The 18,117-nt window shown below is 54.3% G+C and overlaps 2 protein-coding genes across 4 annotated transcripts in view; both read right to left on the bottom strand.

The window, feature by feature from the left end:
* Positions 1 to 18,117, bottom strand: part of SARS2 (seryl-tRNA synthetase 2, mitochondrial) — a 46,076-nt gene that overhangs the window by 15,810 nt on the left and 12,149 nt on the right. For 2 of the 3 annotated variants that reach the window (XM_054010253.1, XM_054010252.1), the window contains exons 1-3: positions 3,787 to 4,050; positions 2,449 to 2,544; positions 1,113 to 1,142 (exon numbers count right to left, since the gene is read on the bottom strand). In XM_054010253.1, coding sequence (XP_053866228.1) covers positions 1,113 to 1,142; positions 2,449 to 2,544; positions 3,787 to 4,050 — 390 coding nt within the window. Of the gene's footprint in view, positions 1 to 1,112; positions 1,143 to 2,448; positions 2,545 to 3,786; positions 4,051 to 12,317; positions 12,351 to 18,117 lie in introns of those variants that run through there. The other variant, XM_054010254.1, reaches the window with a different exon arrangement.
* On the bottom strand, positions 5,216 to 8,416 carry MRPS12 (mitochondrial ribosomal protein S12). The gene is made up of 4 exons (XM_054010284.1): positions 8,360 to 8,416; positions 7,421 to 7,512; positions 7,191 to 7,290; positions 5,216 to 5,811 (listed from the first exon to the last, which is right to left on the bottom strand). Exons 3-4 carry the CDS (start codon positions 7,246 to 7,248, stop codon positions 5,399 to 5,401), a joined length of 471 nt encoding a protein of 156 aa, XP_053866259.1. The 5' UTR covers positions 7,249 to 7,290; positions 7,421 to 7,512; positions 8,360 to 8,416; the 3' UTR covers positions 5,216 to 5,398.

Genomic DNA, 18,117 nt, shown 5'->3' with positions numbered 1-18,117 from the left:
CAGGCCAGCCAGTCCCGTGTTCCAACAACTAAGCCACGCGTCCCCTCCCAGAGCTGGGAACGGAACCATTCCACGGGACACCCATCACACGCTTTAACCGCCGGATATCCCCTCTTTTCTTTAAAGCCCTGAACATCAGTGATTTGAATTGTGGTGAAGCCTAAAGGTCCCACTGAAGACCAGAGCCTCATTGCATTAGGACAGAAAAGAAGATACAGTTCATGCACCAGAGGGCTTAAAATCTAAAGACAGACAAAGGTGGGGTAAAAATAAAAGATGAATTATCTTCATTTTACAGATGTAGAATGAGGCTCAGGGTCACATAGGAAGTCCAGTGCCCTAACCCCCATGCCCTGACCTCTCAAAGCCACCTGGCCACGCCTCATCCTGTTGCCCCAACCTCCATCCTTCCGAGTGAAGGAGGATTTCTAAGGAGCTCTCCATATGCTCCTGCCAGGGCTTGTAAGGTACGAGGCCTTCTGCTAACGGCACATTCATGCTAAAAGCAGGGAGGGGCCAAAACCAGCGGCCACAGATCAAACAGGCCCTGCGGAGTCCTAAAAATGAAGCCTTCTAACACAGCTGATCACCTGCAGTTTTCTGTTGCACAGCTCCACTAATACACATCTATTCAGGTAGCTAGCAAGAAATCCAATGATCTGTGCGTGCTTCATGTCATAGTGTAAAAACCCAAGTCAGTTTCTGGACTATTAGGTGTGGCCTTTGGGCTTCTGAATGGATTATCAAAGCAGATTTGGGTGGCTACAGTCGGATCAATTTCAAATTTTCAGGGACTATTTTAGGCATCAAGACACTGAGCCCAATTATTTGGGGGGAATCGGAAAACAGGATTTCAGTGCTTTAAGTGACAGCAAAGTCAGACTCAGCGAGGCCGTTTGCTGCAGCAGGTGGTGGATATCTCTGGCGCCCCCTGCTGTTGCTTACGCATCACAGGCAACAGCTTAATATTCTGCTCTCCTTGGGTTTACAGCTCAGTCTACTTAAGGAATGAAGTGTGTGACCCTCTAGCGCCCATCTGCAGAGGTCAAGCGTGCACTTAATGCTTCCTTCCGCTTCCACGGATTGTTACATTAGCAAAATCTGGCTCTTACCGCCTGCAACGTGCTCTTGTCCTGGGTCTCCTGGAAGGGAAAAAAGAAAAACAGTAGGTAGTAAGAGTTATTTCCTTGCTGAAGGGTGTCTGGCCTAAAGAAAACAAAACCAGGGGTGCCTGGATTGTATGAAAGTGAGCATTGTATGGAAATATTGTATTGCACACTGGGGCTGTTTGGAAACATAGGGGAGAAGGGGGCTGTCTGGGGCCTAGCAGAAAATCTCACCCCAGGGCCCGGGAGTAAATCTACACACTATGCTCCCGATTCTCTGCTAACTTATCACCATTGTAACTCCACCCACTTCCCTGGGGTCGCTTCAGTTTTGCACCAGCGTGAGGGGAGAATCAAGCCCAAAGATAGACAGCTGCTGGATTTTTCAAAGACCCACAAGTGTGAAATGGATCTTAAAGCAGGACAAAACCCATAGGGGCGGGATTAGAGAGCAGCGGGGGCCAGGGTTCGTCATTCATGCTTGGCAGGGGGCGAGGTGGAAGGAAAAGAAACCCAGACAAAACATGCACAAATGGCCCATAGAGTTAAACAGAAAAACCCACAAGCAGCAACTGGATTTAAAAAAAAAAAACGCTTAAAAATCATCAAAGTCCAAAGTCATATATTTTGAGCTACCATGGCAACCCACGTGGTCATACAGCGACAGACTGAAAGATGCACCCACTGAAGTCAGTGGGACAGGAGTTGGGTCCAATTACAGTCCTTTGCTTTCTGATAAAAGGCACTTGACGGACCCTCTAATGGATACAGTTCATCCAGCACTAAAATGAAGCCGTTGTATCTAGAGCGATCAGCAGCCAGGATTAGTGACGGGAGGGGGAAGAAGATCTGACCCCCCATGCTTAAGAAATGTGCCACATGGGAGTTTTAGTGTTCAGTTTCTGATGTTCTGGTCTCATCTGAACAATCCACATAACAGAAACTACGGAGAATTTGAATTAATGGGAAGGATAAAGGTTTGCATCAACTGCTGGATCCAGGCTCTAGATCCAGAAAGTCCAGGGGTTTTAAACCTGATGTTTGGTTCACTATGTCATCCCCTCTGGCTACAGTAGAGGGGACTGGACTAGATGACCTACAGAGGTCCCTTCCAGTTCTACATTTCTATGATTCTATACACACAGACACCTTTTCAAAAGGGCCTGAAGTCATTCACGGCTGAGGAGATGGCAGCTGAGGCACATGAAGCCAGGATACAGTGAATAAGGTCTCTGTGCAATTTCCAGGGATGCCTCTCGGATAAGTTCTGCACTGTGACATCCATGAGATGGGGGGTATTTTTATTTTGGGGAATAGGACGGGTGCTGCTGTGGAGACTCACCACGAGGCATTTCACTTGAGCGGAGACTTCCTCTTTCTCAGTTTCAAGTTTTCCAATCTCTTCCTGCACCTTCACCAGCCTCTTCCATGTGGAGAGCTGGTGGGGATGAAAACAGCAGCATGAGTGCTCATAGCTGGGGTTTCTCTAACAGTCGCTCCCCCGAACGCTACAAAGCAGCAGGTATTTTCCATTCTGCAGATCATTTTCCCGTCTCGCTCTCCCAAACCCTCTCTATCTTCCTTTCCCATATTCAAAGCAACACCTCCCCCGTCCTGAATCCAACTCTTCAACTTAATGTCCTAACCTTACACCCGTCCCTCCCAAATCCACCTCCTCTTCCAGCTTCCCCTTGCCCTGAGCTGTCTCCTTCACCACACAGAGGCAGCTGCAGCATTGCTGCTTCTGCTCAGAACTTTATCCAAGCAGCAGAAATTGCAACAGGGAAATTTACATGGCCCTAGTCAGTTTCAGGGCTGCTGTTCAGAGTCCTGGGAACAGCAGTGACAGAGCCCAGAATCAGGTCAGGATCACCCTGTTGCTTTTGCCTCAGGAAGCTGGATCCATCTTCTCCCTATTAGCTGGTAGCTGATCTGAAAGATGGAGCCATCACACCCAGCAGGGGCCAGGGACAACGGCAGCACACAGGAAGGAAGTCAGTACCCTCCACTTTAGCAGCCCCCCCCCCCCATTCTCTGTTACCCCTTCCCCAAAGGCCCCTCCCCAGTTCTCTAAGCCCCACTTCCTATCCCATAAACCCATCCACTGTAGACTCCCCTATCCCCATAAACCCCTCCCAATAGGCCCCGCCCACTCCTCTATAGTCCCCATGATGCTTAACTATAAGCCCCTCCCCTTCAGCCCATCCCATCCCCATAAACCTCCCACTCCTTTTATAGCCCCCATCCATGCTCCCCCATAAGCCCCTCCCCACAAGCCTCACTATAGGCCCCGCCCACTCTATAAACCCTTCTCATCAGTTCTATCCTATCCCTTCTCCACAAGACCCTCCTCCCTCTAGCACCTGCCTCAACCACCCATATCCCCTTTGCCAAGCCGTTCATTTCCCCTGCCCCCTTACCACTAGGCCCCTCCAATGTCCACAAGTCCCACACATTTCCACTGGGTCATTGCCCACAAGCCCCACCCCTTTTCAGCTAGGCCCCTCCCCTGCCCACAAGCCACACCCCCTTTCAGCTAGGCCCCTCCCCTGCCCACAAACCACACCCCCTTTCAGCTAGGCCCCTCCCCTGCCCACGGGCCCCACCCCCTTTTCAGCTAGGCCCCTCCTCTGCCCACAAGCCCCACCCCCTTTTCAGTTAGGCCCCTCCCCTGACTCACGATCTCGCGCAGGTCCCGGGGCCCCAGCGGCCCCTTGCGGGTCTCCAGCTCCCGCTCCGCCTGCTCGGGCCGGGCGCTCAGCGCCGCCATGTCCAGGCGGGGCCGCGCGCTGTTCCCTTCCCGCACGTGCTCGTACAGCCGGCTCCGCCCCGCCTCCCCCTCGCTGCTCCGCCGCCTCCCCGCGCCGGGCAGCCCCGGCCCCGGCAGCGCCCGCCACGCCCGGACCCGCCGCAGCGCCCGCCCCAGCGCCATGGGCGCCGCCATGTCTGCCGGTCATGTGACACGCTCGCCCCGCCCCTCTCCTGCCTTTCCCGCGCGAGCCGGCCAATCGCAGCGCGCCCCCCAGACGAGGCGGACGGGCCAATCAGAACAAAGAATCTGCCCCTCGCCCGAGCTGGCCCCACCCCTGGAGACTGGTCGATAAGGCGGGAGCCAGCTGGTTGCCATGGGGACGGGAGGGCGGGGTGCTAAAGGACCAGGAGTAGAAGCCATCCCTCCACCCCCAAGAGAGACACCCCCCCACAGCCCTAATCCCCAGCAACCCCACCCCCCTCCACCCAAGGACACTGCCTCGGGGCAGGGGGAGACTCCCCTGAGAGCCCCCTCCTGTACCCCATAGCCTGAGCAACACCTCCCAGCCCTCCCCAGGCCAGAACAGCTCCCCCAGGGAAACCCCCCGACCCAGAGACCCCTCCTGTACCCCACAGCCTGAGCAACACCCCCCAGCCCTCCCCAGGCCAGAACAGCTCCCCCAGGGAACCCCCCCCCGACCCAGAGACCCCTCCTGTACCCCACAGCCTGAGCAACACCCCCCAGCCCTCACCAGGCCAGAACAGCTCCCCCAGGGAACCCCCCCCGACCCAGAGACCCCTCCTGTACCCCACAGCCTGAGCAACACCTCCCAGCCCTCCCCAGGCCAGAACAGCTCCCCCAGGGAAACCCCCCGACCCAGAGACCCCTCCTGTACCCCCCAGCCTGAGCAACACCCCCCCCAGCCCTCACCAGGCCAGAACAGCTCCCCCAGGGGAACCCCCCCCACACCCAGAGACCCACAGTGCTCTCCCTCTCCCTGACTCCCCCATGTGACCCATCCTCAGAGTCCTCTTGTGTACCTCAATTGAGCCACACTCCAGAGATCCCCCCTCCAGCCAAGACTACCTCCATCCAGACTGAGTGACTCCCCAGTGCGCCATCACCCTGAGTGACTGCCCTGGAGACCCCCTGGTACCCTGCAGAGTCCCCCTATGTACCACAGCCTGGTCAGCACTTCAACGGCCCCTCTCCCAGGAGCAGAGGAAGACACACCCCACGCCCCCAAGCCTGAGTGACTCTTCCAAAAAGACCCCATAGCCAGAGACACCCCCTCATATGCCCCAGGAACTGAGACTACAACTCAGCGCCCTTGCTCGGAACACAAATTCATCCTGTCTCTCAGAGAGGAGTTTGAATTTAATGAGCATGGTCTGCGTGTAAATATCTCACAACAGTACAGAGCAAGTAGTTGTGTCTCTGGAGGATATCTGCCATGACACAAATGCAGACGTGATTAAAACTCCTTTCCTACGAAGCCGGGAACTTGACAATCCCACGACATCTCTCAGCGCGGCGGCACTTATTTCTTCTTCTGAACATGGGCGCAGTCATATTTCCCACGCACTATTTTGAGCTTCACCCCAGGCAAGTCCTGTGTCCTTCCACCTTCCACCAGCACAATGCTGTGCTCCTGCAAGTTGTGACCTTCTCCGGGAATGAAGCAGATCACCTCCTTGCCATTGCTGAGTCGCACCCGGGCGCACTTTCTGTTGGCAGAGTTGGGTTTCTTGGGCTTGCGAATCATGGTCTTGAGGACCACTCCCTTGAGCTGGGGGTTGCCAAAGGTGGGGCCAAGTTTGGGTGGGGGAAACTTTGGCTTGCCCTTACGGTGTATCTGGTTGAGGGTTGCCATGGTGCGGGTTTCCAGATGGCCCAGAGCTTGGGTTAATGGCCATCTCCCTGGTACGAAGGTATGAGGGAAAAGATTGATACCTATAAGGAAGAGAAGTTTCATTAATTACCACTTGGGAACAATCCGACTAATCCAAGCTGGCATCCCTTTCTGTACCAATGGTCCATCTATTGCTGTAGGAGACCAGAACAATGGTCCATCTAGAATAATGCCTAGCTCTTACCTAGTAGTTTTCATTAGTAGATCTCAAGGCACTTTGCAAAAGAGGTTATCATCGTCATCCCCATTTTACAGATGGGGAAACTGAGGCACGTGGAGGGAAAGTGACTTGCCCAAGATCATTCCGCAGGCCAGTGACAGAGCTAGAAATAGAACCCGGGTCTCCTGAGTTCCGCTCTAGTGCTCTCTCCACTAGGGATTATGTCTCATGCTGTGCTGGGCCCATCTAGTATAGCATCAGACATCTTTCTAATTCATTATCCCACCTCTTGCCATGCTAGATAGGACCGTGGTACCCTGCCTCCAAACAGTGCTTCACAGAAAGGCATAGACCCCTGCCCAACTATTCAAATTGTGCAACCCTGGGATTATTTTTTCCTGTCCCCCAGCTGGTTGTTCCTGGAGCAACAAAAACGATAAGAGATTTAGAACAGAGTTTCTCAACGACGAGTCCGTGGAGCGGCGCTGGTCCCTGAGATCTCTCACACACAGTTTAGGAGGCAGCAAGATGGTCCCTGGTATCGAAAAGGTTGAGAAACACTGATTTAGAAGACCTATGAGGAAAGTCTGAAAGAACTGGGCACGTTTAGTCTAGAGAAGAGAAGACTGAGGGAGAACAAATATGTACAAGGTTGGGGGGGGGAGGGATAGCCCAGTTGTTTGAGCATTGGCCTGCTAAACCCAGCGCTGTGAGTTCAATCCTTAAAGGGGCCACTTAGGAATCTGGGGCAAAATCAGTACTTGGTCCTGCTAGTAAAGGCAGAGGTCTGGACTCAATGACCTTTCAGCGTCTCTTCCAGTTCTATGAGATAGGTATATCTCCATATATTGATAAAGACGACTAATCAATTGTTCTCCATTTCCTCTGAGGGGAGGACACGAAGGAACCGGCTTTGTTTCAGGGGAGATTTTGGTTGTATATTAAGAAACTTTCTAACTCCAAGCATGATTAAGTACCGGAACAGGTTATCAAGGGAGGTTGAGGAAGCCCTGTTGTTGTCTAACCTGTGCTTAAAAAGCACCAAACACCTGTCAGGGATGGTCTATGGATAGTTAGACCTGCCATCCTGCCTCAGCACGGGGGAAAGGCTAGATGACTTGTCGAGGTCCCCTCCAGTCCCACATTTCTATGAAGACTGGGAGCCAGTATAGTTGCTAAATGCACTTTTTGCATCGCAAAGCAATACAGAGCAACACTCCAGAATCAGTCTCGATGCAATGAACAGAAACAGATACGTACTCCATCTCAAAGGTGATGCCAGCAACCTCAGGAAACCCCTGCACGACATTCTCCGCATTAAAAGCTCACTAAAGCCCCAGAGACCATGAATACAAGTCCCCTGGAAGAAAGGAAAACGAGAAGTTAATATTTCTGAAGGGCAGGAACTCCAGCTACCTCACGGATAGGCATGGTCTCAGTCAAGTGAGACAAGATGGTTTATGGGATTGGTAACTGACTACAGAACTTACCACTTTAAAAACCACTAGCCCAGAAGAAAAGCGAGTGAGAATTGTTACTCTTGCTGTACATGGCACGAGTCTGGCCAATCTCTGCCCCGTTCCTAGGCAAAATGACACATCCAGGTTACAAAGCTGTTCCTTTGCCAAGCTCTAAGTGTCACAGACCCACTTTCCTAGAGCAGATTCCTGCAGATTCAGAGTGAATGGTCCAAGGGTGCATGTGCATGGAAGGCTGAGCCTGTTCTCTACCTGTGTAGGGTCACGCCTGTCCCACCAGGGCTGGGAATCTGACAATGGTTTTGAAAAAGGGGGCACAGTAATGGGGGCAAGGAAGGGGTGCGTGGGTGGGGGCGGATTTTTCAGCAGGACAAATCAGCTGGTTTGGGGAGGGGACAAATCCCCTACACCCCCAAAGCGGCTGGGAGGGGAAGAACAGGACAGGCCCCAGATTGTGAAAAAGGGGGTCACCCACATCCACAGAGGAGCAGCTAGGCGGGGACCACCAAGTGGAGAGGAGAGGAAATGGGGTCCTCTCCCCAGCCCCAGAGTAGTAGTTGGGGGAGGAGGGGCGGCTGAAAGGCAGGGGAATCCCACTCCCAATCACAGGGCAGCAGCTGGGGGGGGGGTAAGAGAGGACCCGGTGGGGGGGGGGGGGGAGCCGGCAGGAGAATGGGAGGTGGGTTCCCACGCCCCAGAGAAGCAGCTGGGGGAGGGGAGGAGAGGGGGATCCCCCCCCCCCGACCAGCAGTGACGGGGTCACCGGGAGAGCACGGGGGGGCCCCCGCCAGCCCGAGCAGCAGCTGGGGAGATGGAGGCGGCTGGGCGCGAGGCGGGACTGGAATGTTTGTGCCCCCCCCCCGGGGAACACGTAGGGGGCGGGGCCAGGACCCTGGATGGGGGAGGGGGCTGTGTCCCTCGCTCTCCTTCCCCCCCCCCCTCCACACTGACCTCACGCCTCAGCCGCCATCTTGCCGCCCCCACCGAGCGCTCGGCCCCGCCTCCCACTCTCTGATTGGCTCCGACCGCGCCGCCTCTTGGTTGGCCACAGGGGAGCCCCGCCCATCCACCCTCTGGCGGCGGCGCCGTTCTTGATTGGTCCCGGCTGGGCTCGCTCGGGCGGGTAGGCCGGGCGCGGCTGTCGCTCAGGGAGCCTTGCTCCTCCTGATTGGCCGGGGAGAGTCAGGAGGCGGGATCGTGGCGGGGTCCTACGGGACAGCGCTAGGGTCATTCCGCGCACCTGTCACAGGGCTGACTGCAGGGTAGCTCTGGGAGTGGGGTCTAGCAGGTGAGGGTGGGGCTGGGAGCCAGGACTCCTGGGTTCTATCCTCAGCTCTGGGAAGGGAGTGGGGGCTAGTGGTTAGAGCAGGGGAGGGCTGGGAGTCAGGACTCCTGGGTTCTCTCCCCAGCACTGGGAGGGGAGTGGGGTCCAATGGTTAGAGCAGGGGGGCTGGGAGCCAGGACTCCTGGGTTCTCTCCCCAGCTCTGGGAGGGGAGTGGGGGCTAGTGGTTAGAGGGGGGGGGGCTGGGAGTCAGCTCTCCTGCTGAGTCCCTGTGTGAGCTTCAGGCCACGTCCTCTCCCCCTCTCCTGGCCAGAGCTTGTCCCACTGCACAGCGGGGGGGAGGGGAGCAGCCAGGGGGCAGTGGGGCTGGGTCGCTCGCTGCCTGGGGAAGGCTTTGGGGAGCCGTGGGGCACTAGCCACACCCAGCGCACACACCCCGTTACTGGCTGTCATCCCAGTGGGCGATACCGAGGCAGCCGCCTCTCGCCCAGCCGCCCCCCAGCGATGGTTCGGCCTTTCGTTGCCCCTGAGAGCATCCCTGGGAGCAACGTGTCCCTACAGAGCTGTCTCAGGCTTCACACGCTGTTTCATGCACCCCCAGCCAAACCCGCACGATCCTGAGCTTCGCCCCCTCTCCGAGCATGCCGGGCAGCAGCTGGATCTCACTGCGTTGAGCAGCAGCATCTCCTCGGCTGGCTTCTTGGCAGCTTGCAACCTGCTGCGCAGGGAACTCGGGGGGCACAACTGCCTGCCCCTCCTGGGCCAGGCCGCCCAGCACAAACTCGGGGAGAAGCTCTTCCCCTACAGCCCCCACACTGCATCATTTCATTACCACCACAACCCACTGCAAACCCCTGTCCGCTGCTTCCTGCTCTCTCTCAGCTGTGCCTGGTCCCCAAGTTTCCTCTTCTCATTGAAGGGAGAAGAACTGGGCCATTCAAGCCAGCTGAGCTGTGAAAGCACCCACACCACATGCTGTTCAGAAAAGCACTTTAATCTTCATTAACAAGCCACACAGCTGCTTATATCATGTTCAGCGACTCCATTTCGGGACAGAGCCCTGTGAAACTGACCAGCGAATACATTCCCTGGCCCCTCTTTTCCAGTGAGGGACCAGCTCAAACCTTCCAGGCCCTTTTATTAATATAAACAATTCAGGCCAACAGGAAACCCGTTAGCTCCTCAGTAACTAACCTACTGGGGATTTCAGCCCAGGCCCGTGGGATCATTTTAAACAATAACAGCCTGGCCCAAAGGGCCACCATCCATCCCGCGTCTCTGCGCACCAAGGGAACGGGCTGGGAGGTTGCTCAGCGCTAGGACTGAATAGCTACCCTAGTTCCCTTCTCGTTCTCTCCCGTGTAAACCAGCCCTGAGTCCAGTGGAGTCAGCAGGCCTCATTCTTCACTCAATCATTTGAGCAGTAGGAGAATCACAGCTTCGGACTTTTTTTGAGAGAGGTAACACAGAGCACCAGGGCCCCCAGCATCACTCCTCCAATCAACGGGACGGTGTCCCCTGCTGGTGTAAGAGCAAAGACACCATTGGCAGGACATTGGTTTATACCAGCGGACGTTCTGGCCTGTCTTTACCAGGAGGGCGAAGACCCATCCCGCTGACCGCACCCAGGACCAGCTGATGCACTGAAGGCCGTCGCTGGGCCACGTGGCAGAAATTAGACCCCAGTCCCCTAGAAAGGTCTTGCCCCTCAACCCCTGCTGGGAGTGGGCTCTGTGGCTCCGCCTATAACCCTCTGCCCATGCCCCGTGATCGTGCGTTAGTACAAGAGTGGACTTTGCCTTACACCCACATCCCCCCCAAAATGGGGAGGGAACTGCACCAAAGCACTGCTAGGCCCCGATTCTGGTCTCACGTAGACCTGTGTGAATCTGGAGTCACTCCACTGGAGTCTTTCCAGATTTACACACTTCAGAATCCGACCCTTGGTTTATGTCAGCAAAAGGCCCGAGCGTCTACCACGCCCACTGGCTTTGCTGGGATCCGAGTGCAGTGAAAACAGACCTGAAGGTTACGTTCCCCATAAACTCCTGGACAATCAAGAAGCGTCAATTTACATTTGTCTAAGGACTACCCTGTATGGTATTCTCGTGAGCACTGCACTACCCATAGCTTGAAGGAGCGGGGTTCTAACCCTGTAGATAAATCTCTGATAATTTTCATATGACTTTACATTGTGCCTCTTCATCTAACCTTGTAGTGGGTCTACCCACGTGTGACCTCTGTTTTCATCAGACTTTGTATCAAAGCCTAATATATAATCTTGTACTGATGAGCCTTGGTGTATGGAAACTTTGTATCAAAGCCTCATGTAGAAACTTTGTGTTAAGCCTTGGTATAATGTTATAGCCCCTAAGGATAGTCAAAGTAGAAGAAAAATGTCTTTTTGCTAGGAGTAGAATAAGATCTCCCCCCAGCCCCCAACTCGCTTAATCAATTGCCCTGTTGAATGAACGAGGCGTGAATGAGCAAGGCAGGGAAGGCAGCACCTCCAAACAGCTGCAACAGTTGGAGAGGGGCTGGGAGCCAGAGCCCAGGACAATAAAACGTGTCAAGTGGGCTCACTAAGGAAGAGGAGACATGCTGAGGCCCTCGGGGGGGGGGGAGGGGGGAGGTTAGAAAAGTGGGTTGTAGCCCACGAAAGCTTATGCTCTAATAAATTTGTTAGTCTCTAAGGTGCCACATGTACTCCTGTTCTTTTTGAGGATACAGACTAACACGGCTGCTACCCTGACACCTTCTTTGGGAAACACCCTCTTTGCAGCATTGGACAACCCCCAGAAGGAAGCAGCACAAAGGACCAATGGACACAGACACAGATTTTGAATCTAGTACAGATTTGCATGAGAGGGAAGCTGCTATAAAAGTGAGGTGTCTTGCAGAGGACCCCGGGACTTGTCTTGTCAACATCAGAGCATCGATCCGGATCGGCAGAAGCCCGGCTCCACCCCCTCCCCCATCTAACTCACCTGGCCAGTGAAGTTAAGGGGAGCAACTAATTGGTAACAACAACAAGACTGAGTGTGCTTGTGTGTAGGTGAGTGCATGAGTGTAATATATATATCATATGCATATGATACAGTGTTAGTGAATACATGTATTACTAATAAATGTGGCGTTTTGCCTTATTCCCCCTGAAAAGATCCTGTGCAGTACTTTAAGTACAACAACCCTCCTTCCCCAGAACCGTGCAGTCTAATTAGCATGGGGGGGGTATTTTGCTCACCTGCCTGTGAATCTGGATTCACATCAGACAGGCAACACCACAGGCATCAGCTGGCAGAAAAAACTCTTCCATTAACAGAACACACAGCGAACTCCCAACCCACCTCTCTGCAGCTTCCGAACGGAAACGTGGCAGAGAAGAGCTGAAAATTCCTCCTCATGCTGGTAAAAAACCCACCTCAAACAACTATTTTTTTAACCCCTCCATGCTCTGATGACACAATGGAGATCATCATTCCGGCTCGCGTGAGAAATTCGTGGAGACCCACTCCTGGCTCTCAGCTGAGCTTCACCATGACTGTGGAGTTGGTGATCCGTGCGCCGTAGTGTCCTGCCCAGAAATGAGTGTCCTTCCCTCTGTGGAGGAAATGCACATACCGGACGCCGCGGCCGTACTGCCTGAACCGGTAGGACACCTGGGAGGGAAGGAAAAGGAACCCAAATTGATCTCTGGACCCTGTCACAAACCCGTGGGCTCCAGAGAGAGGAGGTAGGGGCTACACAGACTGGGGAAGATATTCTGGCAGGGCAGGGGCTGGGCAAAACGGAATAGCTGCTGTGCAGTGAGAGGGGGTCGGAGAGCAGGCGCCTGCCCCACACTCCCCCCAGAGTGGTGGCCTCAGTTCCCTGTAAGGTGCTTGGCCGCGCAGCAGTCTATTTAGCGCTGTGCAGGGGCTCAGGGAACCCGCCCGGCCGGGACCTGCCGCAGGCGGGGCACCCCCCTCCCAACTCAATCCCCAGACCTGCCATGGTCGGGGGAGGGGCGTCCTCAACCCAGCCCCATCCAGGCCCTGCCTCGGCCAGGGAGAGAGACGCCCCAGCCCTCCTGTGGCCGGGGGATGGGCACCTGTCCCATGGCCCCAGTCCTGGAGCTGCCGTGGCGGGGAGAGGCGCCTCTCCCCCAAACCCAAGTGCTGCTGCGTGGGAAGCCCTCACTCCCTGCCATAGACCCGGAGTACCCTCCTGCACCCCAAACCCCTCATCGCCAGCCCCGCCCCAGAGCCTGCATCCCCAGCCAGCGCCCTCCCCCCCTGCACTCCAACCTTCTGCCCCAGCCCTGAGCCCACTCCCACACATCCCTTCCATATTGGTGCACAGAACCAGGGTGGATACAAATCAATGGTTTTTAGAAAAAAATGATTTTTTTTGATAAAATGCTTTTTGAGGAAAAAAGATTATCTAAAGCTAGTTTTAATTACGATATCTTTGAGCTGTAATGTATCTCAGCATGGAATAGGGATTATACCTTCTAATTCTATAGTATGAGACAATATATTCATGTCATATTGAAGAAAAGTTTTGTAAACGAGTTCCAATAGTTCATGGATTAGGGACCCAATCTTACAGGCTTCCAGGGGCTTCTGTATAGATTCTTTAGGTCAGAGGTGGGCAAACTACGGCCCGTGGGTCCGTCCTGCCTGACCCTGGAGCTCACGGCCGGGGACGCTAGCTCCCAGCCCCTTCCCTGCTGTCTCCCGTCCCCCACAGCCCCAGCTCGCCGTGCCGCCAGCGCTCTGGGCGGTGGAGCTCTGAACTCCGGTTGGGCAGCGCGGCTGTGAGAGCCGCCGGCCTGCCCCGGTGCTCTAGACTGCACAGTGGCATGGCTGGCTCCGGCTGGGTGGCGCGGCTGCCAGTCCTAGTGCTCTGAGCATGGTAAGGGGAAAGAGAGCAGGAGGGTTGGATAAGGAGCAGAGGGTCCCGGGGTCCAGTTAGGGGACAAGGAGCAGGGGGTGGTTGGATGGTGTGGAGGTTCTGGGGTGGTCAGGGGATGGGGAACACGGGGGTTGGATAGTTGTGGGAGTCCCGGGGGGCCTGTGAGTGGGCAGGGGTGTGGATACGGGTCGGGGCAGTCAGGGGACAATGAGCCGGGGGGTTGGACGGGTCGCGGGTTCTGAGGGGGGTGGGAAGTGGGAGGGGGCGGGGGACAGGCTATTTGCGGAGACACAGCCTTCCCTATCCGGCCCTCCATACAGTTTCAGAACCCCGATGTGGCCCTCAGGCCAAAAAGTTTGCCCACCCTGATTTAGGTCTTTCTATCTACGCAATGGGACTCAGTGCTCAGTCTAGAAGATACCATCAGAGATGCTTAGTTTTGCAGTTCTCAAACTGGATTTGTGTCTCCAGAGATAACATGCTTGTTAACAGCAAAAATCTTTTTAAATAAAGAAAAAAAATAAAATAATATATAGAGGTGAGAAATAAAAGACCTCAACCCTATTGTCCCTCTGCAAATTTGTGTCCACACAGTCAGTCTCTGACCTCTCTCTCTAAAAGGGCAAAGTTTCAGAAAGTTCAATGAATAGAAGGTTCTTGGGGGCAGAACAGATCTGGACAAGGAGAAGTCTGGAGATAAATGTGGGAAGGGAGGGACGGGCACTAGAAACAAAAGTGAAACTGTTTGAGCAGCATAATCCAGAAATCTTGAGGTCTTTGAGTGTAGCCTTCATTGATTTGAGATCTACCATACCATTCTCTCACTAGAAGGGAAAACCTATAAGGGCAGCAAGCCATAAAAGAGACCCAAGATTATAACAACCAACAAGAATGCACTTTTATGTTGAAATACATGATTTAAATCACTCGTCAGGAAGACTCGATTTAATCATGATTTAAATCAAATCCACCCTGCACATAACAGAATTCATTCTGCACATGGGTGGGAAAAATTAAAGGGAGCTCTGGTGGGGACTCCCATCCCACAGGTCTGGGCCCGGCTTCAGCCCTTGCAGAATTCGGAGGAGCCCACTACAGCATCACGTAACACGAATGTCCGTGCACAGGTGGGACCATTCCTGCCTCTTTCCTGGCCCCGGTGCAGCTGGAAGCAGAGCTTTTCCTGCCGAGGGGGGCAGGCAGGAATAGTTTAGGGGGGAGGATGAGCACCCACTAGCCCTAGCTATCTGCCGCCTGTGGTGGGCTAGTGGATAGAGGACTGGATGTCAGGAGACCCGTGTTCTATTCCTCTCTCTGCCACCGCCACCCGCGCCTCCACTCCTCCATAGTAAAACATACATAATTTTACAAATTACGCCCACTTCATCCCTACCGCTTTTCCATGGTAGATCTCAAAGCGCTTTACAATAGAGCTTGGTATCGTTATCCCCCTTTCACAGGGAAATGGGGGCACAGGGAGGGGAAGTGACTTGCCCAAAGTCAACCCAGTGGCTGAGTCAGTTCTAGAACCCAGGGGTCCTGACTCCCAGTCCCTAAATGTTCCCAGAGAGCTGGCAACGGAGCCGGCTCACCTGGTGATACTGCGAGTCATTCGACTGTTCTGAGCGATCGGGGGTGGCCTGGAATTCAGCGATTACAGTTGTTCTGTTGGCAGCCAGGAGCTTGACGCAGATGGAGTATTCACAGTCAAAGCCTTGCCAGGCACCCCACCTGCGGGACGGGAACAGACGTTGGGGAAAAAGGAACCTCAGGGGGCAGCAGGAGGGAGACAGGACACAGCCCCCCAAATATAGATCGTAAGAGGAATCCTGGGAACACACACAGCCGAATCCAACACACGCAGCACCACCGGATTTTTGGTTCCCATCAATCGGGATTGCACCAGCATCTTAGCTCCAAGCACTGTAACATCCTCACCCGCTGGTCTTGTCTAGCCCAGCAACTTCAGGGAAGCCCATCTACAATCCTAGCCAGCAAGTCCAAGAACAGACGTGACCTGCAACATGCATTTGACGCAAGCCCCTGACCAAGAGTTGGGCGGGAGAAACCCATTGTTAAAAATCCGACCCTTCTCACTGCTTTAATTGAGGGCTAACAGGGCTCCCAACCCACATCTCTGGGTCCTTCGAGGGGACCTCCAGCTAAAAAGCAGATCAAACAAGGTGCAACAGGCTTGATATTTTTAAGGCTTAAAAAACAACAACCCCAAAACAAACCCAAACCCTTTGATTCTGAGGCACAGGTAGGGGCCCATTTTTTTTCGGCAGATCACCATTAAGGCCTCTAGGGAGAATACCAATCAGAGATGTAGATTTCCGGTTGGTAGTTATCCAGCAGTTCTTCCCACAACCCCTCCTCTAGAAGATCTACCATCTGCGATTTGACACACCACCTACAGAGGGGGAAAGGAAACCCTAATGAGATATTGCAATAGCACCTAACTGAGATCACAGCCACATTGTGTTGGACGCTGAACAGACTCTGTGGATGCTAGGGGAAAAGAGGGGTATTAGTGGACAGATGTTGAAATCCTGCTGTAGATAAGGCAGCTGTGGGTTTAACGTGTTGGCAGGCCAAGATGAACTCTAGGAAGAGACAATCGCTGTCCCACAGAGCACACAGTGTAGACACGGTGGGCAAAGGGTGGGAGGGGAAACCGAGGCACAGACAGAGGAAGTCGTTTTTGCTCAAGGTCACACAGCAGAGCCAGGAACAGAGCTCAGCTGTTCACGCCTCTGGGCACTGCCCCAGTACAGCTCCCTGTGTAGACAGGCAAAGCTGCCATAAGCCATGACTTAAACTCATGGGGTCAGCTCCCGCAGTGCAAATAATGTCTGTTATAGGAGTTTGCTGGGGCAGCTATGCCTGGGGCTGGAATCGGGGCAAATCAGCAGTGCAGAGAAGGCCTCGTAAATCTGGAGCGACACCGTTCCCAGTTCTCCTCTGCCAGGCACCTTGGGTCGATACCGACACCTGGGTAGAGTGTGTGTGTTTGTGTGTATCATGATGACACAAGGGCAGCACAGAGTCAGGGCCTGCATCTGATCTTGGTTATACCGCTGCAAGTGACTCCAGATTTACTTAGGGCTTGTCTACACTGGCAAGTTTCTGCGCAGTGAAGCAGCTTTTCACGCTCAAACTGCAGACGTGTACACACTGCCGAGCCACTTTGTGCGCCGAAACTCCTCAGCTGCAGCACTGCAAAAAAGCCACCTCGAGAAGAGCCGCAAGGCTGTTTGCACAGAGGCTCCAGCGCTCATTGCCAGTGTAGACACTTGATTGCTATTGTGCTGTAATTGGCTTCCAGAGCTGTCCCTTAATCCCTCAAGTGACATCCCAGCATTTCCCCCGTTCCCTGCCTCAGGGCTGGTTGCATCCTGCCACTGTCTGAACTCAGAAAGCATCTGACACCCTCTGTCCCCCAAAACACACTGTCTCTCTCCCCCACACTTCAGTTGAAAAGCAGCTGGCAATGTAGTAGGATGCCCATGGAACAGTGGGATTGGGAAACCTGCATCATGTGACACTGTGCCTCCCCCATGAGGCATTGCAAACCCTTCCCAAAGCCCCCTGCGGCCAGTTGTACAGTGGGAAGCTCCCACAATGCACTGCTGTCTTTGCCCTTGCAAGAGCTGCTAATGTGGATGTGCTCCAGCGTCACAAGGAGCACAGTGTGGACACCCAACAGCGGTTTAATTCCAGTGCTTTAATAAAAGTGGTATAACTTGTGACGCAGAAACTTGCCAGTGTAGACACACCTTTAGACCATGTCCACAGTAGGAGCATTCTGCCGGTATAAGAATCCCATGACACCTTGTTGGCAGATAAAACCACCCTCCCTGAGCAACACAAACTCTCCTAGTAGCAGTGCACCGTGCTGTATCACTGAATCCACACTGGCTAGCACAGCTCTCTTCCCAACGCCTGACCGACAGATCTGTGCTGGCAGAAATCTGTAGCGTAGCCCTGGCCTAAATCCAGAGCCACTCCAGATTTACAGGTGTGTACATATATTTGGGACATGACGGTACAAGCTGCAGGGCAGACTCTGGCCTGGCACCTCTGGGTCTCATTTATGCTGTGTCAATCCAGAGTGACTCTGGATTTACAGGGGCACACGCCAGATAAGGACCGATCTGTCCTTTGGAGAACAGGTAGCTCTCTGCCGCATGGGGAAGGTGGGGGGCAAATGGGAAGGTCCAGGGGACAGACTCACCGATAGGATGAGACGAAGCAGGTCTGGGCCGGGGCGCCCTCAAGCGGGCAGCGGTTCTGTTCCACCTTCCAGCCATCGCCCCCATGCTCCACCTGCCAGTGACAGAACTGATCTGTGGGAAGAGGATGCGTCAAAGGGGGGGTGTAAGGTGTGGTGGGAGCTGGTTTGATGGGGTGGGGGATGACATGCTGGTGGGCACACGACACCCTGGTGGGCACCCATTCCCATTCCTATGGCCGATCTTATGGTGCCCCCCCTCTGCCCTGGGCTCTCCTCGCCTCCTCCCATAACCC

The sequence above is a fragment of the Malaclemys terrapin genome, chromosome 20 (genome assembly GCF_027887155.1).
Source record: "Malaclemys terrapin pileata isolate rMalTer1 chromosome 20, rMalTer1.hap1, whole genome shotgun sequence".
NCBI lineage: Eukaryota > Metazoa > Chordata > Testudines > Emydidae > Malaclemys > Malaclemys terrapin.
This window is presented reverse-complemented; position numbering and strand designations above follow the sequence as displayed.

Coding starts and splice junctions, on each gene's coding strand:
- MRPS12 (XM_054010284.1), bottom strand. CDS start 7,248: ATGCGGAGAATGTCGTGCAGGGGTTTCCTGAGGTTGCTGGCATCACCT. Junction 5,812..7,190: donor GGCATCACCTTTGAGATGGA/GTACGTATCTGT, acceptor TCTTCCTTATAG/GTATCAATCTTTTCCCTCAT.